This window comes from Biomphalaria glabrata, chromosome 5 (assembly GCF_947242115.1).
Source record: "Biomphalaria glabrata chromosome 5, xgBioGlab47.1, whole genome shotgun sequence".
Classification (NCBI taxonomy): domain Eukaryota; kingdom Metazoa; phylum Mollusca; class Gastropoda; family Planorbidae; genus Biomphalaria; species Biomphalaria glabrata.
In genome coordinates this window covers 30880908-30908560 of record NC_074715.1, presented here as the reverse complement: position 1 = coordinate 30908560, position 27653 = coordinate 30880908, and the positions used below count along the sequence as shown (strand labels likewise).

At 38.8% G+C, this 27653-nt stretch overlaps 2 protein-coding genes and 1 long non-coding RNA gene across 11 annotated transcripts in view; 2 read left to right on the top strand and 1 right to left on the bottom strand.

Moving 5' to 3' along the window:
* The first annotated feature begins 2930 nt into the window (after positions 1-2930).
* The window catches only part of LOC106078899 (peroxiredoxin-like 2C), a 35201-nt gene continuing 10478 nt past the window's right edge, over positions 2931-27653 (top strand). The window contains exons 1-3 of one of the 6 annotated variants that reach the window (XM_056030669.1): positions 2931-3089; positions 5265-5425; positions 5545-5646. In XM_056030669.1, the coding sequence (XP_055886644.1) occupies positions 5315-5425; positions 5545-5646 (213 nt within the window). In that variant the 5' untranslated portion in view covers positions 2931-3089; positions 5265-5314. Of the gene's footprint in view, positions 3090-5264; positions 5426-5544; positions 5647-20406; positions 20594-25602; positions 26282-27653 lie in introns of those variants that run through there. The other 5 variants (XM_056030670.1, XM_056030671.1, XM_056030672.1 and 2 more) reach the window with 5 other exon arrangements.
* Positions 9903-13170, top strand: LOC129926463 (uncharacterized). The gene is made up of 2 exons (XR_008778133.1): positions 9903-11468; positions 11542-13170. It is a non-coding gene; the product is annotated as an uncharacterized LOC129926463 (long non-coding RNA).
* LOC106078897 (uncharacterized) lies at positions 12325-21691 on the bottom strand. 4 transcript variants are annotated; one of them, XM_056030664.1, is made up of 4 exons: positions 21476-21691; positions 20218-20260; positions 13659-14625; positions 12325-13452 (listed from the first exon to the last, which is right to left on the bottom strand). In XM_056030664.1, the coding sequence occupies exons 3-4, from the start codon at positions 14508-14510 to the stop codon at positions 12343-12345; spliced, it is 1962 nt and encodes a 653-aa protein (XP_055886639.1). In that variant the 5' UTR covers positions 14511-14625; positions 20218-20260; positions 21476-21691; the 3' UTR covers positions 12325-12342. The 4 variants fall into 4 exon arrangements, with proteins under 4 accessions (XP_055886639.1, XP_013095421.2, XP_055886637.1 ...); XM_013239967.2 differs by lacking the exon at positions 20218-20260; XM_056030662.1 differs by lacking the exons at positions 20218-20260; positions 21476-21691 and adding an exon at positions 16215-16951 and having other exon boundaries at positions 13659-16164.

The following is a 27653-nucleotide window of genomic DNA, read 5'->3' as shown; positions in this document are numbered from 1 at the left end:
TTGATGTTGAACTTTTCATTTGTAAACTGTTTCTCTATACAGCTCTGAGAGGACTGGACAGATGACCAGAGAGACCAAATGAACTAGGTGCTCAACATACTGGATAGATGACCAGAGAGACCAAATGAACTAGGTGCTCAATGGACTGGACAGATGACCTGCTAGACTTAATGAACTAGGTGATCTATGTAATGGGCCTCTTTGAAACAGAAACATTTTGCAACTTTTTTAAGAAACATTTCCCTACGTTAGTAACTCACAGGAAGACTGAGGAAGTGCTGTTTGACCTTTACCAGTCAACGTTTGCTAACATTTTGCTCACTAATTAGTTTATTAGCATTACATGAGGCGATAAAACGTTCAATTGATAGTGCAATGTTCCAGTGAGTATAATTTGACGTCTCACTTAGTGTGTGGAAAAGGCTGGCACAAGTCACAGAACTGTTTTTTTTTTCTCTCCTCAAGATGAATATACTTTTTGAAAAAGGGGGGGGGGGGGTTAAGTCAGGCGTCACGTTAACACGTTTACAATAAGAACCAATATCAATTCCAAGAGAAAATAGCGTGGACACACACACACGCATATATATAGGCCTATATATATATAGAGAGAGAGACACACACACACATATATATTTATATATTAGAGCTAATAGCATCCGAGCCGGATATAAGTCACTGGAGACAGATAGTGTAGTTGGCCTCCTTCAGTCGTAGAACGACAATGATTCATCTCGCGCACATCCTCATGTGGCTGTGGAGCCCTACTTTGGAGAGACACTCCCGTCCACTAATATCGCAGGTTAAGGTGGCTTTTGCTGCGGTGGTAGTGGGCTGGCCATTTTTCGTACGTTTTTCTTCCTGAGCTTTCCATAGCTTTCTTGGTCACTGTCTCTCCATCTGGTGCGGTCTAGAGTATTGTCAGTATTGATGTTCACTGATTTGATTTCCCGTTTTATTACATCTATGTAACGGAGGTGTGGGCGACCAGTTTTTCTTGAGCCAGTCACGAGTTGTCCGTAGAGAATGATAGTGTAAATAAGAATTAACGAGCCGGTCCAAGTTATAAGTAAAACAACAAAAAAAAAAAAGGCCATCCTCGGCAAAATTAAACAATATATAGCATGGGACCAAATCAACAGGCGTAACCGGTGAGTAACGCTAGTAACAAAAAAAAAGCAAAGTTTCCCTTTCAAACATTACGATCTATAGGGCAGATGATGTTAAGGTCATTTGTTTCTTTAGCCAACAGTTAACGAGCAGGGTGTCATGTGGCCAGCACAACGACCAACCGCCTTTACTTTCCTCAACTAAAGTCTGGTAGCCATTAGAGTTGGAAGGACTCAGGGGTGTCCTAAGATTCCCGAAATTAAAAAAAAAAAGTCTTCACCGAGATTCGAACCCAGGTTCGGAAGTCAAGCGCTTAACCACTCATCCCACACACTTTCACTAAAAGCTCTTAAAAAACAAACTATTTAGTTATGTTTAATACTTTTAAAATTCTTTGCTTTCAATGCTAGCACTGATAGCATCTCTTGTTCAACTTGGCCACCTTTTTAACAGTTTAATTTTGAAAATCTCCGTTCTCTGCTAGACACTGACAGTGGTAAAGTTAGAAACATTAGCAGTACATTTACTAAATTTGAACAAATTGAGGATAAATTATTTCTTAAATATATTTCAGTACGCTGGGACCTATTTTATGTTTCATTTAGATTTCTATGGCTCCTCCCAACCACATCGGACTACGTCTACTCAGAGCAAGTTAACTCTGATTGTACAGTTGAAACATGTTTCTGCAGATCTTCTTTGCTCATACTTGTAACGTTACTTTGTATAAAATTTGACAAATGTCTGTAGACTATGTATCTCGAATCTTTCATTTAATGCATTTATTGTTGTATCAAGATTCAAGAAGGCCTATGAGATAGAAAAAGAAAATTTACCATTTGTTTTTAGGGTCATTAACAAAATAATAAGGCATTGTCTCTTTGATTCCAACGATTACGAATGATTGCTGTATTTTAGGTAAATACGCAAATCAAGTTGCAACCTACATTTGTTGTAAAATGTTTCACATGTTTCGGATGTTCCTTCAGAGTTGAAGATAATTACTTCCTAGTCCAAACCTCCCGCAGGACGACGGGGGATGGGAGCGGGTTGGGTTTGAACCCGGGACCATTGATAAATCTGAACGACAGTCCAGCGCGCAAAGCCGTTGTTTGCCTGGGTCTATGTAGGGTCTAAGTTTTATTTTGGTCGTCTGCACAACTATATGGCAAAAGCTTTTTATTTGGTATTAGGGCCTATATGTATGCTCTTGACCTTCGTGAGAGTTCTTCAGTTGTCGCTTTCAAGGGACATCTGCTGCTAACTTCTTTCCTTTATGCCAGTGAGGGCCTGAGGACATGCGGTCATCCCTCATACGGGATAAATGTCTGATCCAGCTCAGCTGTCAAATGGTAAGTAGTGCTTCTATGCGCCTCTAAGAACGACTAAAGGTCTAGTCAATTTAAATAGGCTGATCTACTCAACCGGTGGAAAGTGCATTCTGCATTGCAGTTTGTTTTTACCGACAAAATACTTTTCAGCATTTCCTTTGCTGATAAAAAATAAATAATTTAGGCTGCTGTAACAATTTTGTGATAGTGATGATGATTCCATTTTATATATAATATTATAACAACAGAACAAATAAATTTAAAATTCTTTAGTACAGAGACCATTCGCCGCGGTTATGTAGGCCCCTATAGGCCTAACTATTTATTTTTATTTATTTATATTTGTTTTATTAAATAACGCATTGGCCGCCCCCCAAAATTTGGCCGCCTGATTGCAATGCACACATTGTATATCTGATCAAGATACGTGAAAAAAAATATTGCCACATACCTCTATTTTTATGTATGAGACCTGCTGACATCACTGTACAAAACTATTTATAGGTCATTCGTGTTTCCTCGGCAACCTCGCAGTTTGGAAGGAGGTTGAAAAACACATGGGTTGTGAGGAGGTAACTCAGAGAACAGTTATTTCTCTAACATTCCTAGTGTAGCCTGCCCCGTGCTCTATTGCTAGATATTCACAAGGTAAGAATTCTGTATGTGTTTGTGCTTATCTGTTTTGTTTTAGTAGACATAGGCTAATCACCGTTGACGTAAATTGATTAGGAAACGCATTCCATTCGAGTGGACAGTATTTCAAAGAGATCCAGACACTTGCGATGCCACTAATCGATATTCTAAACCTCATGAGGGGGTAACCCATGGTTAACATTTCGTTTTTGGCAGAGTATGGAAGGAACGGGTTCAGCAACATCTCCGATGTGTAGGTCAAGTTAAACATGAGAAGATCTGGGACACTGAAGAAAAGTTTGCTTTATGTAGGCTAGTGTGAAGATTGAACAATCAGGAAGAACAACAAACATAACCTACTATTAGTGGGTAGCAGTGGCGTCATTAAGGTCGGTGTCATCCGGTGCGATCTGATTCCCCTTCCCCCTGTCGTTAGTTAGACCTTTTCGTTGAATCCTAACACAGTGAGCTAACCACCTTCAGTCATCCAGTGTAGACTGCTAGACACAATGTAGAATGAGTGTCATATCTATCTTAAAATGTCATTGTTTATGTAATTTTGTTAATAGTTTTTTACATGTATTACAATGTAAGATTACTAAAATTAGAAAAAGACTCAACATTAACATGTTTTCTTTATTAGACTTAAAAAAACAACAACTATACTTTACAGAAACTGTTTAACATTATACAAGTGTTACTCAAACTTGTACTTGTGACGCCCACGTAGAACCACCTCCAAAAAGTTATGTTAGCGGTAAGGGGGAGCGCTGAAAGCTTCTCTATCGGGATAGACGCCAAGAGCTTTTTCTTGTATTCTAAGCTTTAAAGGTTTCATTCAGAGTAATACCCTGCAATTCTTCTAACAAAATATCAAATCTACTATTCACTGTTCTGAATTAATGAAGACTAGTGACTGGTAGAAAAAAAGATCGCGTCCTTTGCTTTTTAACCATGTAACGTTTTCAATCTCTGTACTATTTTGTACCAAACAAAAAAAAAGACAATATATAGATCTAGATTAAGTTATTAAACGTGAATTAAAATGTTTTAGTATTTATCAGTCACTTATTTTTTTAAAGTAGTCAGCTTTTGCAAAAGTGCAATTTTTTTTCGCTTGGGTGTCACCCCCTAGTGGGTGTCACCCCCTAGTGGGTGTCACCCGGTGCGGTCCACACCCTTAGTGACGCCACTGGTGGGTAGGGCTGTTCTTTTAGCACTCTCCCCCCTTTTTTTCTAAGACTATGAAATTTATTATTGAAACTTGAATATTTTTTCCAACAAAGTAGTCTGAATTCGGGCTAAAAGTTGAGATCTTTCATTCATTGGCCTCCTTCAGTCGTAGAACGACTAGGGTTCATCTCAGAGCACACTTCCTCATGTGGCTGTGGAGCCCTATTTTGGAGAGACACAGATAGCAAGCGAGATGAAAGCCTGGGCATTGTTTATGGTCGGAACGATGTCGCCCACACAGCAGTTCCCCCCTCTCCGCCCAGCTGATGTGACCAAAGGAACGGAATATCCAATACAGTTTGGGATCAGTAGCGCCGCAGGATCTGCTAGGCTGTAGCACGGTGTGCCACAGTCTGCCTAAGGGTCACCAGCTCCTGATTTTTCCTCAGGGTTGTTTCCCGAAGCCTTTCCCATGTTTGGGTATAGCCTTATGGCAGTGGAGGTTTGGATTCAGAGTTTTCCTTCTCCTAGATGGGTAGCCAACCAAGGCTAACGAGCCCCTCCTGCCCGAAGCTTACTTGTTAAGGCGCCAGTTGCTCGCCTTTGCCCCTTCTCCTGTCTGTGGTAACGGTTCCGCCAGGCTCAGTAACTGAAACACACGTGAAGGCCAGGAGTTGGACTGGTTGTCAGAGGCTATTTGAGACGCATGCCATTGGAAGCACTTTATAAGTAATGATGGGCTTAAGACCATTACCACTTCCGGCGTTAACAACCTTGCGGAACCTATTGAGATCATAGTAATAAACAAAACTGTCTCATAGATCTACTACGTAAACGCTTACAGTCATGTAAAGATTCTCATCCGAAAAAGAGCACAATCTCATTTTCTATGTGGATCATGCTGGTTTGTTTTGAAAGCTAATTAGATCCTGGGCATGACTAGGTCATTCAGCTTGTTTAGCAAGCATAACCTTTGAGTTTCTTTGCCTGCCTATTCACTTTCAAAATATTTTGCAGAAGCGACATGCAGTTTTAAAAATGTTAATGTACTACAGAAACTGACTACAATGTCTTATCCAGAACTAATAGCTCATCTCCAGCTGACTGCAAATAAAGTTGACAAAGTGATTGTATATAACAGGCAAGGGAAACCAATCGCGGTAACAGAAAATACAGAAGTAAGCAAACTTATTTAAAAAAAATAAAGTTGCATTGAAAGTTTATAAAGTTTTATTGTGTTCCATAATGTTCATTGTCAGCTAAATATGCCTTTTTTTTTCCCTCACCCGCCCCTAAGACTAATCAATCGGAAGGACAGTCATTGATGAAATGTCTGCAAGACTGTAGTAAGACCTTGTCAAAACTGAGCATAGACAATGAAATATTTATTTTCATGCAGGTAAGTCAACTTAGTTATAATCATCACATTGTTCAGTATAAATATAATAATACTATGTGTGACGATACGAAACTTGCATGCAAAAGTTCATTTGAGTTTTTCCCAGCAAATCGCGAGAAACTTTAATTTTTAACTAAAACAATTATTTTCATGTCCACCCATAACTAAATTCTTATAGAATTTATCTCCCCTCGCACTGTTTCTCACGGGACGAATATCGACGTAAAACATTAACTAGCTTCTCTAGGGCTAACTAGTAATTTTTGACCGCTGTACAGATGACCAGTACACAATGGTCGCGGCACCAGCGCTACACGCAGCGCCCTAATAACTTTTCACACCTATTCCCCCCTCCCCCCTCCGCAGGATACGCACCGCTCTAAGAATAGCGTTGCACTCGGGCTGGACAGATACATATTCGCTTAATTTTCTTGCTCTCACGGTAGGCAACGAATATTGACCATAAATCTGACCTGACGCCTGACGTGTCCAGTACATAGATACATGTGAGAAAATCATCTAGCTTTCTTCCCCACCCGTTAAACGAAAAGTCCCATCTATATATAGAGAGAGACCAGTGCATTCTAAGTTAGGCCCGCTAGGATTCATAGTCTCTTCTGTTAGGAGGTTTATTTTGTGAGGTTTCATTAGGGACAAACGGGTGAGTGTAAACATTTTACTATACTTATTTTATCTTATAGGAATGTGTGAGTACACATTAGTAGAAGCCTACACAACCACGTTCCCCGTCATTACATTATGACTTTATTATGTATGTACATTGTACTATTTTATGTCGATGCCATATCTTCATATAGTATTATTAATGCCGCTATGGTTGTCTACCTTTGAAACCATAGTTATTATATTTGATTTGTTATGTTTCATCCATTCCTGTATTTTAGTGATTGATGTAAACAATAACCTTTCGTGAATCTAAGTACTGTCTAAGAACTTAGATCACAGTGCTCTAAACTCAGAGCCCATATGAAATTAATCATTTCACATTTCTATTATGTCCCTCATACATATTATTATGTCTCACACGCTTGTGAACTTATAGTTCCTTGGATGAGTTTAATTTTGATTAATTATATCAAACCCTTATCATTGTATCTCGATTCCTAGTATTTTATTTTCACCTTATCCTTTAGTATATAATATACTCATTCCCCATTTTACTATAACTGATTACTTATCGACGTAATCTCATTCAATGGATGAATCTTGACTAATATCATCCTACATTGTATGATAACCCATTTACTGTGGTTATCTTACTTGTATTTTGTTTGCTATTTAGTTATACGCATGCTTTAAGATTTTATAACTGTGTCTTAAATGCCCTATTGGGATTGATACCAATGCCTGCATCTGAATGATTGCAAGGCATATGGGAATCCCTGCTCAATGCCTTTAGGAGGTTCCTAATTGTCTGTCTTATCCCCAGCCTGGTTGCTACCCCTGGTTGCTACACACGATTGCTACACCCGATTGCTATAACTACCAGATCTCCACCCAAAGCTGTAACCGGAGCAGACCACGCCAGATACCCCCCCCCCCCCCCCCAATTATATACCTGTTAGCAAGAAGGCATTGCCTACTGTCCTTGGCCTTAACATATTGCCCAGTGTCCATAGTGCCTTATACTGCCCAGTATCATTTGCCAAGTACCCGGCCCAAACTGTCCACTGCCCAATAGCTATTGCCTAATGCCGACTGATTAGAGCAACCTTCGCTGCAGAAGATAAACTGGTGTTGAGTTAGCACGGCTCTCTACGAGCTAGAGATCACAGCCGAGAGATCGTTCTACTACAAACTTAGTCTGCAGCACCAACCCTCTCTACTGCTAAACAGGCAGCGGCCTCACCCTAGAGCCAGCTTGCCTACAGCATAGAGAATATCCCGAGCCGACGTCCTAAGACAGAGCCGGATGACTCATCCTTCTGAGTGCCAGTCCTACGACCGCCAGAAGACGACCCACGGGCTAGCAGCTAAGAAAAATAAGTAGCCAGACATAGGAACATTCTTCTCCTCCAATCACTCAATAATTAGCAATCCATGATGAGCAGTTATATTAGATATTAGCACCTTCATTTCACTTCTTAATTATAATTTTATTGATCATTTATCTTTTGTAAACTTTCATTTATTAAATTATTTTATTTATAAACGTATAATATTGGTCTGTTCTTACTGTTAGTTGCGGTGTGCCTGTAAAAAATCTTATATGTGAGCGGGATTAAGTAATAAAATTTCCCCTAGACATAAATAAACAAGCCAAATAATAACTAATTAACATCTCGTCAGACTATGTAAGATCGAGGGTGGCTCCTGCGGATTTCTACTTTCATATTACGTTCAACACAGTAAAAATGAGTTCTTTATTGCCAGAATTGAGAATCAACACGAACTGCATTGTCAATAACGTTTTAACAAATATTTGAATGCATATCTATTCCCTATGTATATTTAAAGTAAAATAGCATTGTCTGGAAAACCATTAGCCATTAGAACAATAATATATAGGCTAACTTTTAAACACGTTTAACTTTTAAAAAAAATTACTAAATTTCACACATACATAGAAGACAAAACTAGTTACTTTTCTTGTTCAAATAAGCCTTAATCTTCATACAGTAGTATAACTATTTATTATAATCTTCCTAAGACCTGATTTAGGTTTGATACGGCCCTAAGCTATATGAGATATGGGGTCCCTTGTAATCAACATAGATTTGTTATTTCTTCAAAATAATTGAAAATATCCCCGGAACTATATTGACGGGTCCCCAAACAAGTGGCGGCCCTAAGCTATAGCTTATTTTGTCTGTAGGTAAATTCAGAACTGGTTCTTCTTCTGTCGTGAAGTAACTTTGGATCCAGAGGCGTAGCTAGAGATACGGGGGCCCGGGACCTCTTTAGGGGCCCCTGCATTTTGACATCATGACATGAGATAATGTCGTACTAGTTAATGTCAAAACAAATGTCGGGCACGCCTTTGGGGGGGGGGGGGATTTTCAAATTCGGACAACCCCTTCCCCACCCAAGCTACTGTTTGGATCTTCTCATAGAAATGAGAGAAAAGCCTCTAAGCATTATCTTTAGTCAGAACGACGTCGCCCTCAGCAGTTCCCCTCCTACACGGATGTGTCCACAAGTACCGATACAGGTTGGAAAGTGTCGCAGGTTTTGCCCTGGTGTAGCACTGTGAGCTGGAAACTGTATAAGGGTTACCGGTCCCTCATTTTTCCTTAGGGTTGACTTCTGAAGCCTTTCCCATGTTCGGGTATAGTCAGCGGAGGTTTGAATTCTGTTTTCTTTCTCCTAGCCATGGCCAACGAGTCCCTCCTGCCACTGCCTTCGATATACGAAGGTCACGTTTCTATCCCAGACTTTCTGGTTTAGGCGCCTATTGTTTCCCGTTGTCCCTTCTCCTGTCGTTGATAAGTTTTGCAAGATCCAATATCTGGGTTTTTACGTGATGGTTAGGACTTGTCAGAGGCCATTTGAGCTGTATACCATTGGTAGCATTTTATAGGTAGGGAATAATTATTATATTGTTTATCATAGTGGACTAATTAAAAATGATGTGTGTATAGAAATTTTGTATAATAAAATTGCACATTTAGTTAAAAAAAAAGAAGAAAAGGTTCGTTTGCAAAGATCATAAGTAGCCATTAGATTTGTGTGCGTGTGCTCTGATCAGGCTATTGTGAAATCAATACAGGTAGCACTTTTATTTCTTTAGTTCTGAAGGAGATTGAAACACTATACAAAACCAGTGGCAACTTGTTAATGCAAGGGCAGCAAAGAATTGAAACACATTGCTCTTGTCTTGTGCCTACTTATACGAAGCATATAGCTGAGACGAAGTCAATCTAAATGCGTTAATTTTCATTCTGATTTGACAGGGTGTGGAAAGAACTCTCATTGGAATAAGCGTGCGAGATAAAGAACGCATTGCAGTTGCCTGTGATGACCAGGGCGATATGGTTGTATTGATTGGTCAGCCTTCACCTAATTGCTCCTTCATTGCTGAACTGCTGAAGAGTCTGGCGCTGCGGGATAGGGGTCAACTCATCAATCTCCAACAGCAGCAGTTGCTGGTGGATGGGGTAGTGGACATTCATAGCCCCAGCCCATCCATTAGAAGCGAGCACATACTAGTCGACATCGACCAGGGAGTTGCAACTTAATTCCTTACTTGTGTGTTCTAGCAACCAGAAATGTAAACAGAACTCTGTATTGAAGTCAGTACGTATCATTGGGGGGGGGGGGCGGAGCGAATCATTTCAACACATAGAAAGCTAAACAAAATAAAATATTGTTATCAAATTAGACACACAAAAAATCGTCTTACCACCAATTAAATCATTTCAGCTTTTGGTATTGGGAGGGAAGAAGAAAGTAAAACATTTACATTCTTATCTTGTGAAAAAAGAGATGATTAGGTCCTACGCGTGTTCCTAGGTCAATCTAGTCATGCATGTTAGGATGAATTCGACTAGGGATGGTTGGGCTGACTAGGGATGGTTGGACTGACTAAGGATGGTTGGACTGACTAAGTATGGTTGGACTGACTAGGGATGGTTGGACTAACTAGGGATGGTTGGGCTGACTAGGGATGATTGGACTGACTAAGGATGGTTGGACTGACTAGGGATGGTTGGGCTGACAAGGGATGGTTGGACTGACTAGGGATGATTGGACTGACTAAGGATGGTTGGACTGACTAAGGATGGTTGGACTGACTAGGGATGGTTGGACTAACTAGGGATGGTTGGACTGACTAAGGATGGTTGGACTGACTAGGGATGGTTGGGCTGACTAGGGATGGTTGGACTGACTAGGGATGATTGGACTGACTAGGGATGGTTGGACTGACTAAGGATGGTTGGACTGACTAGGGATGGTTGGACTAACTAGGGATGGTTGGGCTGACTAGGGATGGTTGGACTGACTAGGGGTGATTGGACTGACTAAGGATGGTTGGACTGACTAGGGATGGTTGGACTGACTAGGGATGGTTGGACTGACTAGGGATGGTTGGACTGACTAAGGGTGGTTGGACTGACTAGGGATGGTTGGACTGACTAGGGATGGTTGGACTGACTAAAGATGGTTGGACTGACTAAGGATGGTTGGACTGACTAAGAATGGTTGGACTGACTAAGGATGGTTGGACTAACTAATGATGGTTGGACTAACTAAGGATGGTTGGACTGAATAGGGATGGTTGGACTAACTAAGGATGGTTGGACTGACTAGGAATGGTTGGACTGACTAAGGATGGTTGGACTGAATAGGGATGGTTGGACTAACTAAGGATGGTTGGACTGACTAGGGATGGTTGAACTGACTAAGGATGGTTGGACTGACTAAGGATGGTTGGACTGACTAGGGATGGTTGGACTAACTAGGGATGGTTGGGCTGACTAGGGATGGTTGGGCTGACTAAGGATGGTTGGACTGACTAAGGATGGTTGGACTGACTAGGGATGGTTGGACTAACTAGGGATGGTTGGACTAACTAAGGATGGTTGGACTGACTAGGAATGGTTGGACTGACTAAGGATGGTTGGACTGAATAGGGATGGTTGGACTAACTAAGGATGGTTGGACTGACTAGGGATGGTTGAACTGACTAAGGATGGTTGGACTGACTAAGGATGGTTGGACTGACTAGGGATGGTTGGACTAACTAGGGATGGTTGGGCTGACTAGGGATGGTTGGACTGACTAAGGATGGTTGGACTGACTAAGGATGGTTGGACTGACTAGGGATGGTTGGACTGACTAAGGATGGTTGGACTGACTAGGTTTGATGGACTGACTAGGGGTGGTTGGACTGACTAGGATTGGTGGACTGACTAGGTTTGATGGACTGACTAGGGATGGTTGGACTGACTAGGATTGATGGACTGACTAGGGATGGTTGGACTGATTAGGAATAGTTGGACTGACTAGGGTGGTTGGGAGAGGAAGGAGGTGGTTGCTATTTGTTTTCATTTTATGTTCAAGCATAAGATTTAGTCATGTTTGCAAGATTAGTCAACTTTGTAACATTTGATTAATTTTGTATGATTAATTGAACTGCAAGAGATCAAGTTAGTGTTGTAACATTAGGTTCAGTTTGTAGGATTACGTTAACGTTGTAACATTAAGTTTCTAATATTAAGTTATATTTTTACCACTATGGATGGACAACAAAACACAAGTATTCCCCCCCCCCCTTTTCTAAAGCAGAGATTGTGTGTGTGTGCCATATGCGGTCTTTTACTTTTGTTAACTAATCAAATTTAAATAAAGCAGCAGCGTATTAATTACGCTATTCAAATCACAATTTTGTGGTCATTTTCTTACCAAATAAAAAAAATACTTTTGAATAGATGTAGATATAAATTTATTTGAACACATTTCATCACAATTGATTGATCAACATCTTTTGTAACTTTCATTGCATTATAAATTATATAGATTTATTCTCATTATATACTATTATTGTTAATAAACCTTCACAATAGAAAGACGTATGAATACATTCTTCTTATAGAGCATTTCATTCTCACTCTAAAATAAACCTCACACTAAACTAAACCCTGCTGACCATATAGTAGAAGCCTACATACACTCTCGCAAACATTGGTATGCTCTATTTATTTATTCCCCCTAATACCTTTCAACTTACTAATGTTATCTTTCCATCCAAAGAATCATCTCTGGCCACCTGTGCCAGGTATTGATATCTAGCACATATACGCCTCTGTTTTCCCCTGCCCCACCTCGAACATCCACTCCTGCTCCCGTGGTGGGAATGAACCCTTTAGCTACGAAAAAACGAATAAGCTCGGGCGCTAAGGTCTGGGAGTTGCCGACAGATCTGAGCTGAAACAGCCATTCCATGAGGACGAACCTGACGTGAACCTTCTCGAAGAACTTCTGGGCACATTTCAATGCATGCGGCTCCGAGCCTTCTATGTCCATTTTGAGATAAACGCTGGGCGCTTTGACCAGAGGCAGCAGGTCGTCCAGACATATGGTGTCCACCAGAACCAGATCTTCCACTTGGTCGTCCAGACGGGTTGAGTTCATTGGGACAACCTCAGAGCCCCCAACGTTACCGTCTGGATTAATATAAACAGCCAAACGAGACTTTCGGTCGCTGTAAATGGCATTGTGAACAAGCGTAACAAGCTGAGATATTGTTTGAGCATTCAGATCGACAGCCTTCTCTTCATCTACGTCTTGTGTTAAAGGATGCTTGTGTGTAGATCTAGCTACTGCTGGGCGAAATTCATTTTTTATAGCATCTTTTTGAATTTTTGTCTTGGTTTGACTGATTTGATTCGACTTGATCTCTTTGTTTAGAGTGTACTTCAATGATTGGTTCATATGGAGCAATGCTCGTGACAGTTTTCGCGTTTTGATTTTATATTTCCTTTTTACTTTAAACTTATTTTTATAAGTTTCGCTGACATTTTTGTAGCTATTTTGTAAAGATAAAGAAACTTTGTTAAATGATTTCTGTGTTGTTTTGTTTGTGAAGTTGGCCGTATTTAAAGTGGTTGTGTTTGTTACTTGTTCATTGAAACTCTTCTTCCTGGCGGGGTAGAGATGTGTGGCATTACGTATAATGGCGTAGCCGTCATTATGGCGATCATTAAGTGTCAAGGACACTTGTAGCAGTTTCAGATTGCTAGGCAGCACGTCCACAGCCAAAACATGGCGTCCCATTCCAGCCGCATAGAGGGTGAATACTCCCACATTACATCCCAGATCTACCAGCTGCATGTCTGTGTAGGCCTAGTAAGAGATAGAAAATTTTAAGCTAAACTAATTAAGTAATGAAATAAATATGAGTATATTGTTCATGAAAAATGAACTGCGTAATATAGCGTCAAAGAGGAGTTTTAAGTTAGGGTTAGAACAGATTTCACATAGATGTAGTTTAACTATTTTGATTAATATTAAAAGTCGTTATTGTTGTTTAGTTTGAAGCATGTTCTTACTTGCAGAGTCCACTCCATGTCTATCAAACGATCCATTTCCCAAGTTCCAGTGTCTCTCAAGAACATAGATATGACTTTATCCTTTTCGCGGGGGTAGATGCAGATTACAGGAGCTTTCATCTCCTGCGGTCCAGAAAAATGTACACACTCAGGAAGTAAGTCTTTCTTGTGGAGCTCTTCAAACTCAATGTCTTCTTTTTTGCCTATAACTTGGAGCAGTTCAAGGCTAACTGACGGGATGATGTTCAGATTTGAGACTTCAGTTGCTCCGTTTGAATCATCTGATTTTGTATCCTTAGGGAAATCTTGTATCGACGTCTCATTATAGATGTGATACATTCGAAGGGCGCCACGAAGATACGGATCAACGACTTTTATTTTGGAGTGTAAGCCTGTGATCCCGCTTTCTGTTGGATTGAAGGGCAAGATGGCGGAGTAGTCACGTCTGCTGCATTCTAGCCAGTCTGGTCTTGGCAGACACAACGTGATCAAGAAAATCAAGGACAAGATGAGAGTTGCTTTGAGCAAAGACCGGAGAGAGAACTTTCGGTGCAGCCAAAGCCGTCGAAAGCTAGGTCCGAAAGGTGCACAGGCCCAGGACTTTCGTTTGTAAGGACATCGGAATATATTTTTTACTGCTTGACTGAACGCCCTGTCGTGACCCTGCGTGCTTGATTGAGTAATCATTGTAGGACGCTCTTGGCTATGGAAAGTATTAACGTAGAAGTCGTTTGATATACCGCAACATTTTTTTTTCAAAAGCAACTTTGATGTGTTTGTGGCTCGCTGAATCTGATTGGCTCTTTTCTTTCTCTCGTAACTCCCTCTAGCTCCCAATGTTTTCTTGTACATACAACTCAAGCTCTGTGTTCGATTAGAATCTTATACGATTGCGTTCATCTTTTTTTTTTTAAGAAATAAATACTGATTGCTATGCTGTATGAGCACATTCATTAGGTTGACATGTCTGCAGTTTAAAAGAAAATAGGAAAATCATTTTAGTTGATTACTAAAAAAAATAATTCTTACAATTCTATAGGCCCTGGTCTAATAAAAACAACAACAAAGTATCAGCTACACAACATCGTAGGCCGAGGTTAGCTTAAATTTAGCATACGTAGCCTTCTCTAAACTAAATGGAACGTTGAACGTTCATATCTGAATTAAAACAATACCCAGAACAACTTAAAAAACACAATAAAGTGAAAGTTGAAGACTTTTGTTTTGACCTAATGTTAAAGCAAACAACCATAAACTAACTCTAAAATGTGTACTACGTTTCTCAGTTTCATGTCAGTAACTTTTGTCTTACTTTCAAGGTATGAGCAGTTCGACTAGCAATGAGCAGGTGAAGGAAAAAAAAAAGAAGCATAACTTTTTAATTAGTAGGCCTACTTAGCATAATTGCAAGCATGGTACTAAATTTAATGTAGCCTAATTAGGTCATAGATCTTTATTCGCCTAACTAACAAAAAAGTCAAGAAAAAAAGATTAAGACTGTGAGGCTGTTGGTCTCAATGAAATAATTAGCACAAATGTTTAAATCCACTATTATGTGCCCATGTGTTTTGTCAGAGTGGCTGTTTGATGAACTCATACCTACAGGCTGTCATTACGGTTCAATACTAGTTGTTAAGACGTTATTCCCATTTCTGTTACACTTATTTGAACACACAGTTGTGTCTTATTCATAAAAGCTTATGTTTACATAGGCAACAAATAGTGCTTAAAAGATTTTTAAAAAGAAAAGTAAATATTATACGATGTAGGCTATGTCTAGATGTAACACTCTCAATATTAAGCTTAAAACTTTATAGAGAAAATAAACTTCTTTTGCCATTTTATAAAATAAAACATTTTTTGTTTGTAACATTCGGTATGTGGTGATTGTTATAGACATAACAAGAAGCTTATCAGCCTCTAAAAGAAAGCTTATTGATTTGAACAACGTAATTACGTCATTTAAAAAAAAACAAATATAGGCCTACCAGTAATTACTGCACAACATAATTAGAACTTGATATTAAACTGCAACTGTTAAAGTCAGACTTTTAAGGTTACCATACTTTAAAAAATCAATTTCTGTTGCATTTATAAATGTTTGCCATTTTTACAAAGTTTATAGACACACACCCTCTCTGTCTGAAATTGGGAACACGTTTTTTTTTGTCCTTCTTATTCTCCAATTAACCAAAAGTTGATTAGATAGTGATAATTAATTAATTTTATTTGATATCGAAAAGATTAATATAAATCTTCAGTATTGAGATAACTTTTTTTAAAAGTTTCTTTTTTTTTTTAATTATTTTGCTTATTTAATTTATATGGAGATTTATCAATTATTTTAGTCGAAAAACAAATAAACTTGTAGCTTGCGAAACTTATCAAACCAATTAATTCTTACTATTAATTGCAGAAGGTCTACCAGAACTATAAACAACAACATAATAATAAGGGAGTTTGGTTAGTGGATTTAGTGGGTTAGTCCTACTCACACATAGCGGACCTAGTCCTACTCACACATAGCGGACCTAGTCCTACTCACACATAGCGGACCCACAAAGACACGAAAGAGCAACAGTGAGCAGGGCAAGAGCCAAGAGCATAGCGTGCAAATCGTGTAGGCTACTCGAGCTGCACAGTTAGAAAGAAAAATCCTGGAATTGAGATGGTACAGAAAGATTCAAAGCATCACATACAAAGATCCAATCACAAATGTAGCAATTCAAAACACGATTACAAATGTAGCAAATTACAAATGTAGCAATTCAAAACACGATCACTATTGGGCCTCATGACTGTATGGCCGTGTAATGAGACCCTCAGCGTTACAAAGACGTGTATGCAGACAAAGGAAGCGATAGGAGGACAGCACCAAGAACGAGCCAGTCAATGGAAGAGACTCTAATCCTTTCAAAGAATTAAGACTAGACAAGTCATGTGTAATATCCCAGCGCTCCAAAAGACAAAGGTACAGGTGGAGATGAAGGTGAAATAAATGTATACATGTTTTTTTGTTTTGTTTTTTGAAAACATGCTTTATGATTTTGGAAGACCATACCTTTAAGTAGCTGATACACCAAAACATTGTTTGAAAAACAAAAATTGTGTATAATTGCAACATAATTGCTTTAATACGTATATTCGCATTTATAGGCACAACAACTGGAGATTAGAAATATTAATATGCTTCTTTCACTTTTCTGCCAATTTTTGCAGATTTAATTATTATCTATTGTAATATTTACATCCTTATGTCCAAGTATAGTGATAACTGCCGAACAGATATTATCACAGCTACCTAACCTTGACCCAGAAGATGTTCTCAGGCCATTCATACATTTTGTATAGGTCAGGGTTTAGGAGTTTGGCCCCATTCATGTCTTCAGAAGGCAGCATATTCCGACTCAGTAAAAATTGCGCCATTGTTTTCCCCTGCTTTGAATGACGGTGAAAAAGAATTTCCATCAATATCACTCTCACATCCGCGTACATAAAAAAATTGGAGGCACATTGAAAAACCTCAGGTTCTGACCCTTCTATGTCAATTTTAAGAAAAATGCTCAGATTAGGTTTGACAAACGGCAGAAGATCGTCAAGACAAATGGCGTCTACTAAAATGTGAGGGTCGGCTGTGTTCAGCTCTGCAGAAGTCACATCTTTCACCTCCGTACCCCCTAAGTTTGAGTCCCAGGGCTTGAGGTAAATTTGCATCTTTTGTCTTCTGCTGTGAATTGCGTTATGGACTGTAGTAATTAGTTGTGAGAACTGACTTCGTGATTTAAGCTTCCGAGCACCCAAAACATGTTGAAGCACATCTCCAATGTCTTCATCGACTAGGTCTGACTCTGTAAGCTTAGTCTGGCTAATGTGTTCATCGTTAGTCAAAATGGAGAGTTGTAAAAGAGCCAAATTGGATGGAAGTATATCCAAAGCAAGAGCGTGCTTTCCCAAACTGGCAGCAAAAAGCGTAAAAACGCCAATGTTACAGCCCAGGTCCACAAGTTGGGAGTTCGGATTGATCTGTTGGAATAATGAAAAAGGAAAATTAAACAAACATATTAAACCATTAAAAAAATATTAACGCTTTTTTTAAATATAAAATTTACAACTGGTCAAAATTTTAATGCTATTACATATTGTCATAGTATAATGTTAAGGACGATAACTGCGATGAGTCATGAGCTAGATAAAACTCTATACTAGGACTACAGGGAACGTTGGGATATTACGTAACGCCCCCTTTTTAACCCACCCCCTCCCCAGTTGTAACAAATTGTAACAAAACTTAATAACCCCCTTCCCGGTAGTGTAACATAACTAGAAAATTCGAATTTTAGAAACGACTTATTTAGGTATTAGTTGTCATTTTCCCAAATTACATTTTTCATTATGGTATCTTTAAAAATTATGGAGAATGTATCGAAAGTACTCAGTTGTTGTTGTTTCACATACTGTACATATAGGGCCTACCTACATCGTCTGCCTGTCTGTCTATCTGTCTGCCTGGTACAATTTTTTTACACGTTATTTCTCCCACACCCATTCTCGTATCGAGTTGAAACTTTACATACTTATTTATTGTAACTATTAAAAAAAAACACGAATCAATAAAATAAAATAACCAATAAGTTAATTAATTTTTTTGTTTGACATAGAATAGGGGAAATAAATCTTACAGTATTGAGAGATGGGCTGTTATTATGGAGTTTATCCGCTTGTTACGTTTGATACAAGTTTTTCTACCACTTCCCATTCTCGGGTCAAGTTGAAATTTAGCATAATTATTCATAGTCGGTGACAATACATGAATCACTTAAAAGGTTACCCATCAGTTAAAGAAAAGGTGGCAATAGGTTAATGTTGCTTTATATAGAAAAGGGAGCTTATTCATGCAGCATTAAGATATAAGGCAGTGATTTATAATTTGTTTTCCCTTAGAAAGCTTTTTTTTTTTTTTTTAATTTAAAATATTGTGTTTCTTTTCTATAGTGCAATCTTATTTACGCTTCTTTTTATTTGGACATTCTATAAGAGCATTGATAAAATTTCAAAGAGTTACCGTAAAATACGTATCCATCTGATAGACTAGATCCATCTCCCACTCCCCAGAATCACGAAGTCTGTTGGAGATGAAATTGTCATCCTTTGGAAAGTGAACACAAATTCTTGTTGGGGTGGCTTCAGGTGGAACTTTCATCTGCACGCAATCTGGAAGGTTTTGCGACTTCCTTAGCGACTCCAAGGAGATGGAAGTGGAAAGGGTCAAAGCTTTGTTCACCCAATTGCGACTAAAATTGTGAAAGTTTGTATTCTGAAGGTGAAAGACGTTGACTTTGAATGGAGTAGGAGCAGCAAAGCTTTCTCGCTTATCATTGGCCTGGATTCTGTTGTAAATAGGAAACATTCGAGCCGAGGCGTCGTTGTGTGAATCCGATACATTTGTTTTCACAGACAATAGTAACCATGTCATAGTTTTGGCAGGTCGAGCATTCCAATGCTTTCCTCCACACAACCAATCAGGTTTAGGCAAAAGTTGCACTAGGAAAATTATGAAAATAAAGGGAACAAACTTAATGAAATTGTTCCGAAAATTGAAATATAGTCGCATAGTGTTTCATAATGCAATTCATTTAGGTTAATGAAGTTCGTTGATTCCGCTACAGTCGATTTTGCATCTAGGAGCATATAGCATAAATTAGCACAAATGCAGGTGTTTCATATGATGGTAACCAAAAAGATGAGAGTCGAGTATTGGTAATTAATGTATAGATCTCTAGTTCAACTTCCGAAATCAAAAGTTGGTTCAAAAGTTACTAGAAGACAAAGTGAATATATGCAAATAATGTTCTACCTTGCGGTATACAACATCCCGCAACTCAACAAATTGAAACATTTAAACAAAACTTTTAAAACTATAATTTTAATTGTTTCATTACATTGTGTGTAGAGCACTGTAGAGCAGTGATGCCCAAAATACGGCCCGCGGGCCAGATCCGGCCCGCGACGTGCTTCCATCCGGCCCGCCGAAATGTCGGCACAAATACAGAAATTCTCCCCCCCCCCCTCCCCATGTTCAAAATGTATCTTTACCTATGTCAGGGCCGTTAGCTTTTTCTAATGGATTACTAACAAGGCATTAAACATTTGTGCGTTCATGAAATAGGATTTTAGAATCTACAAGGAAAAGTGAACGGATCTTTACTTTTTTTGTAGCACATGATACCATTGCTAGCCAACATGTTTGTTTTATAATGAAAGTCTGAGGCTGTTTTTAAAACACAAGAATAACAAAATATAAACAGAACTTAGGCCATTGTTTGAAGTGTAAAGAGAAAATTCAAAAATCCCAATACTTCAATGTAAGTACTAGATAATATAGTTACGGGTCAATTTCATTCAGTTTTTGTGTCTTTTACATCATGTGGTACGCGACACTATTGTTGGAAATTAAAATGGCCCGCAGATTGAATTAGGTTGGGCATCACTGCTGTAGAGTGTAGATGGTGTTGTTTTAATTGCAATGAAAAAAATGTTATGATAGAAAATAAAAGCTTACATCAATGTACCAGACTTTTTTTTTTTGTTTGGTTCACGTGAAGCTGAAAACAAAGTTGAAGTTCAGTTTATATAGGTCTGTTGACAAGGAAGTACGTCGACTAGTTTCCTCCATAAGAATGCTAGAGTGCAATGTAGGTCTAGTCAACACTAGATTTAGGTTAGAAGACTTTTCATGGTGTGCGTGTGCGCATGCATGTGTGCGTCTATGTGCTATGTCTGATGTGTAATTTGATTGAACATGTTTCCGACGGATTACGTCCTAGTCTACCCTGATCCCCCCCCCCTCAGAATGGCGGCGGGCTGGGTTCAAACTTAGGACAATCGTGTTGACAGTCCGAAGCACATACCACACCACACCAGTCAGCCTACCTTCAGTAAGTACAACATTACCGTATTTTCGCGTGTTTAACCCACACACGCGAATAGGCCTATCCCGCACAAATTACAAAATAAGTGAAAAAACAAAATAGTACAACCCGCACCCTTATATATTCCGCATGTGCCAAGCGTGACTTGCCTTAAACTGGTGACAATTGATTACTGGTATATTAAAGATTCTTTACCCCATCGGTACTATCTTGTTTTCTTGAGGTTTACAATAAGATTCTCATAGAGATTTCCAATCTACATTTCACAACCACACAGCGAACTACAGAAAGACCCAACTGTATGTCCTTGGTTTCTGTTATGCTATGTTTATGAGTCAAATAAAGTTTGTACACCCCGCACCTTTGTATACTCCGCACATCTGCCATTCTTGTATAATCTGCAGGTTATATGTGTGAAAAAAAGATACTTTCAACGTTTAAAGTAAGCTATTTAATTATATATGTGTAAGTCAGCGTATGTTAAACAAACTTATTGACTCTAATCACAAACCATAACTCTAATGTAGTAGGATGTAGATCTATTAAACATTACCTATATAAAATTAAAAACAAACATTTAAAGCCTAAAGTTACCACAGGTGGCATATAGATAACTCAAGCGTAGGCTACATTTGTTTTCACACGACTAGCACCGATGTCTACTTGCATACACATTGTCAAGAAAATAACAATACGGGTACTCCTAACGAGTTGAAGTCTAATTCCGAATTATTTATATTTTCGATCTATATATAGATTTACATGTCAATGTTTAGCTGGTTAATGGAAAGTATTTTAGTCAAGAAATACTGATAAGTTGTCAAGCAATAACTAAGACTAGGCGAAATCTCAACTTTGATTACTATTTCCTGAATTTAAAAAAATCACCTTGTTTTTCTTTTGCATAAAAGATGCCAATAAAATCCGATTGCTGGTATGAAATCTAAATACTAGGAATCGAAAAAGAACACACAAATTTTCCTTCTACTAGGCTACATGCTAAACATTTAAAGGTTAACATTTAGATCTATATTATGTGTGCTCCACTACACAGAGTTTCAAGACACACCTGGCACACATAAAAGAAAGTAGACCGTGACCTCTGACCTCCAGGTGACATACGACACACGTGTCCGGTGAAGCCATAAAATGACATTTAGTGCCAGTGACGTTCGAGCATGAATGTAAAGTGGGATGCCCGCATCAGACAGAAAAACTGTGTACACTTTCAACTCTCAACTATATGATACCGGCAATTAAATGAACACGTGAATCTGCGTTGGACCCAATCCTCCTTTTTTTTTTTAATAAAAAGTTTTTAATTTAATTAATAAGATACTCGATGGGGGGGGGGGGGGAGTTGTATGACAAATTTACACATCACCCATTTCTTAATAATTTCAACATTTCCACATTTATGTTCACCAAGTCTGCTTGACATTAAAATTAGACTATATATAAGATATAGTTTAGAGTTCCACAAATTTATAATGATCTTTCCATTGCTCTGATTCCTGATATTGTTCATACACAAATGGGTAAAGTTCTTAATAGAGTTGTCTCTGCGTTCCATATGTTTGGAACGATCCAATGTAAGTTGAGGGAGTTGTCTTATTAAAACTATTAGATCTACTTTTGTTTAAAATAAAATTTAAAAGTATTAATGACTTACATAAGGTTGATTAGATTTTATGATAGTATTAATGTCTGACTCGGTGTTTGTACGTAGCAACAGCAAATCTAAACAAGCACAAGTTTGTAGTTCGTTTCTTTTTATTTTTGATGGCACCGAATACTGGCTTTTAGTGGAGAAATTATTGTAATTGTATGCAAATTTCTTCTTTCTTCGGAAAACTACGATCGTCTCGTGGACTTATGGAACCACAGTTTGAGAACAATTGAATTAGTAGGCCTATATTGAATTAGTAGGCCTATATTGTATTATTAGGCCCATACACGATTCCTATTGGTATCAGCTAATATATATTGTAATAACTTAAGTGAGGCAACTCAACGAGGACATTGACGTTTATTTACACGGAGACATGACAAACACAAAGGACATCTGCCTTGAGCACAGCATCTCCATATTGGCTCTAGACTTGGGCGGAAATCGTTAGTCTCTCATGTCAACATCCGACTTGTCTGGTCACTGATAGTGCGCACCTTCTTTCTGCACCATCTTGGATGGCGGTGCGCATGGCAAAGTCATAACATTGCCCCCGTCTTAGCACTTTTCGTCCCGAAAAGAAACACTGCAGCTGAGGTTTGACAGTTCAGGTGGAGGTCGATCAGTGGGAGCCACAGGCGGCAGGGAGCGTGTTCCCCACGAAGCCATCCGCATTGTTTTCCTCCAGTGCCGCTTTCTCTTTCTCCAGTTGACCAGGCTGTTGTTGCGATGATGACGTGGCCGTTTGCCACACAAAGAGATAGTGTCGGGCACTGTTTTCTTCAGCACAGACGTTGATCGGACACGCTGTCTCAGCAGACCTTCCCGACAGACGCCTCTCAAGGGAGCTTCAGGTTCGCTTGCAGCCACATTGCAAGCAAAGTCCAATGCACCGAAGTCATCCTCAGACAACAGTCTTACGTCCAGAAGATAGGTCTCTTCAGGTTCAAGTGGAAAATGTCTTCCTCTTGACAGCTCAGATTTAGAGTGGTTTGATTGACATTCATCTATGCCAATGTCGATGATGATGGTAGAAGTACATATGTCCTGTTGGTGGTTTTCTTGGCATCTAAATTCTATGTGTGATGCGCCGCACGTACAATTCATGGTAAACTTCTGGATGCAGTTGTCGAGCTTCGAATTTCCTTCGTAGGCACCGGAAGATAGGCAGAGGTCTTTAAAGTCCACAGCAACAGGCTTGAACGCAGACCCAACGTTGTTATGATCTGTCCGGCTCATTGAGGTACTGGTAACAGGTACAACAGGAACAAATGCTTCAGGCACATAACAGACTTCAGTTTCTTCATTTGTCTTCTTCCGTTCGACTCGGTACATCCCGTTGAGATCATCACAGCAATCGCCATCACGTTTCTCGTCTTGAAAGTCACAACCACAAGACTTGCCCACAACACAGACACAGACGGCGCTCAAATCCCCAGCGTCTCCGTCACCACTGTTTGTGCAACCACAGTCTTGACCACGCAACTTCTTGACCAACGAGTCTACAGGCAACTGCTCCTTTACCAACGAGTCTACTCCTTCTTTCAGCTGAGACACCATTTTATCTACCTTGTTCCCCATACTGTTCATTTGTTCACACATTGCATCAATACCTTCATTTATCTTGCCAATAAGCTCATAAATCTCCGGTTCAATTTCAAATAGGTAGGTCTCCGGATCTTCGTCTTCATCAATTAGTGCTTGCCGGAGACGAGCTGTAAGCACCTCCTTGCTACCACCAAGCTTCAGACGTCTGTAACGAAGTTCCTGCCTTAGCTCTTTAACTAAAAGCTGGTCTAGTTGTTTCAAAGATGCCATTGTGCTAGAATCCTACCTCCTCTCGTTGAGTCGCCTATAATCCCACTTCTGAGACCAATGTAATAACTTAAGTGAGGCAACTCAACGAGGACATTGACGTTTATTTACACGGAGACATGACAAACACAAAGGAAATCTGCCTTGAGCACAGCATCTCCATATTGGCTCTAGACTTGGGCGGAAATCGTTAGTCTCTCATGTCAACATCCGACTTGTCTGGTCACTGATAGTGCGCACCTTCTTTCTGCACCATCGTGGATGGCGGGGCGCATGGCAAAGTCATAACAATATATTACTTACTTACTTACTTAGACTTAGGTCCTCCCGCCCCGTTCGGCGCATTGGGCGGCAAGCTGTCTCCATAAAGATCTGTCACTAACAATGTCTGAAGCCTCATCCCATCTGGTGTCCACTGTTCTGAGGTCCTCCATGAAGGTGTGTCGCCAAGTAATACGAGGACGTCCCTGTTTGCGCTTTCCTCGTTTTGGCTTCCATGTTATCGCAACTCTTGGACGTAGAACATGCCCTGCAAACCTCATGCGACGCTCAGTCACAACCTCACTAAGTGTTCGACTCCCAGTTCGGCATAGGATTTCCTTGTTTGAGACCCAATCTGTGTAACTGACTCCCAAAATCCGTCTCAGCCATCTCTGTTGAGCCACATTTAGTCTTTTCTCAATTTTGACAGATGACTTCCACGTCTCACATGCATATGTAGCAGTTGGAATGACGATTGTGTTGAGAAGGTGTATTTTTGTCTCGAGTCCAATGGCTTGGCTAGTCCAAATAGGCTGCAGCCTTTGGAAAATGCTCCCTGCCTTTCCTGTTCGGCACGCTACATCATGGTAAGCATCTCCATCATTTGTTATGATGCTGCCAAGGTACGTGAACTTGTCCAGCTCTTCAAGCTTTGACTCGCCAAGTCTGACGGGGACACCCTTTGCCTTATAATATATCCCACTCGCATAATTTTAGTCTTGTTCAAGTTTATGCGGAGGCCAATTTTGGGTGCCTCTCTGTCTAGGCTCTCCGTCATTTCTTGAATGCATTTATTTGTAGCCCCGAATAGTATATATATATATATATATATATATATATATATATATATATATATATATATATATATATATATATATATATATATATATATATATATATATATATATATATATATATATATATATATATCATTATATATATATATATATATTTATATATAGAGTCTATATATATATATAGTAGTAGCCTATAAGTAGTCTTTGAACTTAATAATAAGTTATCTCGACTCTGGTCTGTGTTTGTTCTTTAAATTTTTTTTTTTAATGTAGGCCTAAACTAAATTGTAACTTTTGTGTTTTTTTCCTCATAAAATTAGTTACGAGCTAACACTTTAAATAAACAAATATTTTAAGAATACTTTTCAAAGTTATAATTAATATTTATTATAATTGGCTAGATATAGATCGATCTTCAAAAATAATATTGTTGACTGGTCTTTGTTTTTGGATATTAGATCTAGGTCTAGACTGATTCTAGACTCTCTCTATATAAGCATTTACTTTTTACTTTTTAACAACTCTGGCAAGTTGTCGAAGACATTGGAGATTGTTTGTTTTTACGTTGTTAGGTAACGACAGAAGCATGCTCACTTGGTTTTTACTTGCAACTAACGCACAAATAAAATCTAGATTTAGATTAGTCTAGTTTGTAAAAAAAAAAATCATTCTGTCGTTGTGATAATTCGTCCCATGTTTGTGCGTGTGTGTGGATAAAATTGATACAACGCACAGTAATAGATCTATCATCTAGAAACTAGATGTAGATCAAGATCGAATTACGACGAATTAGATCTACTGATCTAGATTAGATCTAGATAGCATTCAGAAGTCGCATTTAAATTTAAAGTCTACTGATCTACTGTATAGTGTACACATAGAATCTAGATTTAATACTTCATAAATCACAACATGATAAATAATCACTATAGTTATAGCCCATCAGACTCACAAATGATCGGTGACCCATTTGGTGACAATAGTGCTATGCACAAAGATGTAAATCATCTAAGTATCTCACGTGGAGAAAGAATAGATGCAGAAATAGACTGGACTAAACTCAAGACACTGCATGTTTATGACGAAATGGAAAATAAAATAATGTTTACAGATATTTTTAAGCATCAGAAGACCATTATAATTTTTACAAGGGTAAGTATGATATATTAAATAGGCCTATCTATATCTGTATACAGCAATCAACTTACATAACAGCTTTTGAAATTTAAACTATAGAATAATTATAGATCTAATAACTATAATTGTATAATAAACTTTTATTCACTTCAGGCAATCATTCCTGCTTTGTTGGGTTTTAATGGGAGAATTTTAACATATTTTAATAGAGAACAAGTATGGAAAGTAACATTTTTATAAAATTAATATGCAGCACATGTGCAATATATCATGCAGCTCTGTTAAATAACAAACAAAATCTTCACTCTCATGGTTTAGTTTGTACCAATCTGCCAGCATGTGAGACTCACTTAAATATGGAAATTTTCAAACCTTTTTTTTTTCAATTTCTAAAATAAATAAATAAAGTTTAAGTTTGAAAACATATTGATCTATTGATCAATATAAAAAAGAATAAATATATTCAGATATTAGATTTTCTTATCTTATGAAGTACTCAGAAATACAGACATTAAATAAAAAAAAGATGATTACATCCTACTCATGTTCTTGCTCAATCTAGTCATGCATCATCATGCATGTTCTTCTTCTTCTTCGTTCTCATTTTATTATTGGAGCGTTCCGATGACTAGACTAAATATTAGATAAACTGCACAGTGGTTACCAAATCAGGGAGCTCTTCATATAGTTTTCTTTCTATTGGGGTGTTTTGGGGCCAGTGTCTTGTACGGGCCTCTTGGTATTCTTCTTTCTTCTTCTTCGTTCTTATTTTTATGTTGGAGTGTTCCGATGACTAGACCAATATATGAGATGAACTGCACAGTGGTTTCCAAATCAGGGAGCTCTCCATATAGTTTTCTTTCTATTGGGGTGTTTTGGGGCCAGTGTCTTGTACAGGCCTCTTGGTAAAGAGAGCAGTTTTGGAGGACATGGTCAGCATTCTCTGGTGACACTCCACATGGGCAGATTTCACTTGTTCCAATTTTGAGCTTCCGGTACATATGTTGTCTCATTCTGTTGTGTTCGGTCCTGAGTCGAAAGATTAGATCTTGATCTTGTCAGGAGTCGAACACTTAGTGAGGTTGTGACAGAGCGTTGCATGAGGTTTGCGGGACATGTTCTACGACAAAATGAACTATGTATACCAAGAGTTGCGATGACATGGAGGCCAATACAAGGAATGCACAAACAGGGACGTCCTCATATTACTTGGCGCCACACCTTCATGGAGGACCTCAGAACAGTGGACACCAGGTGGGAGGAGGCTTCAGACATTGCCAATGACAGATCCTTATGGAGACAGCTTGCTGCCCAATGCGCCAAACAGCGTGGAGGACCTAAGTCTAAGTAAGTAAGTTTTGTCGGGATAGCTTATAATAGGCATCTT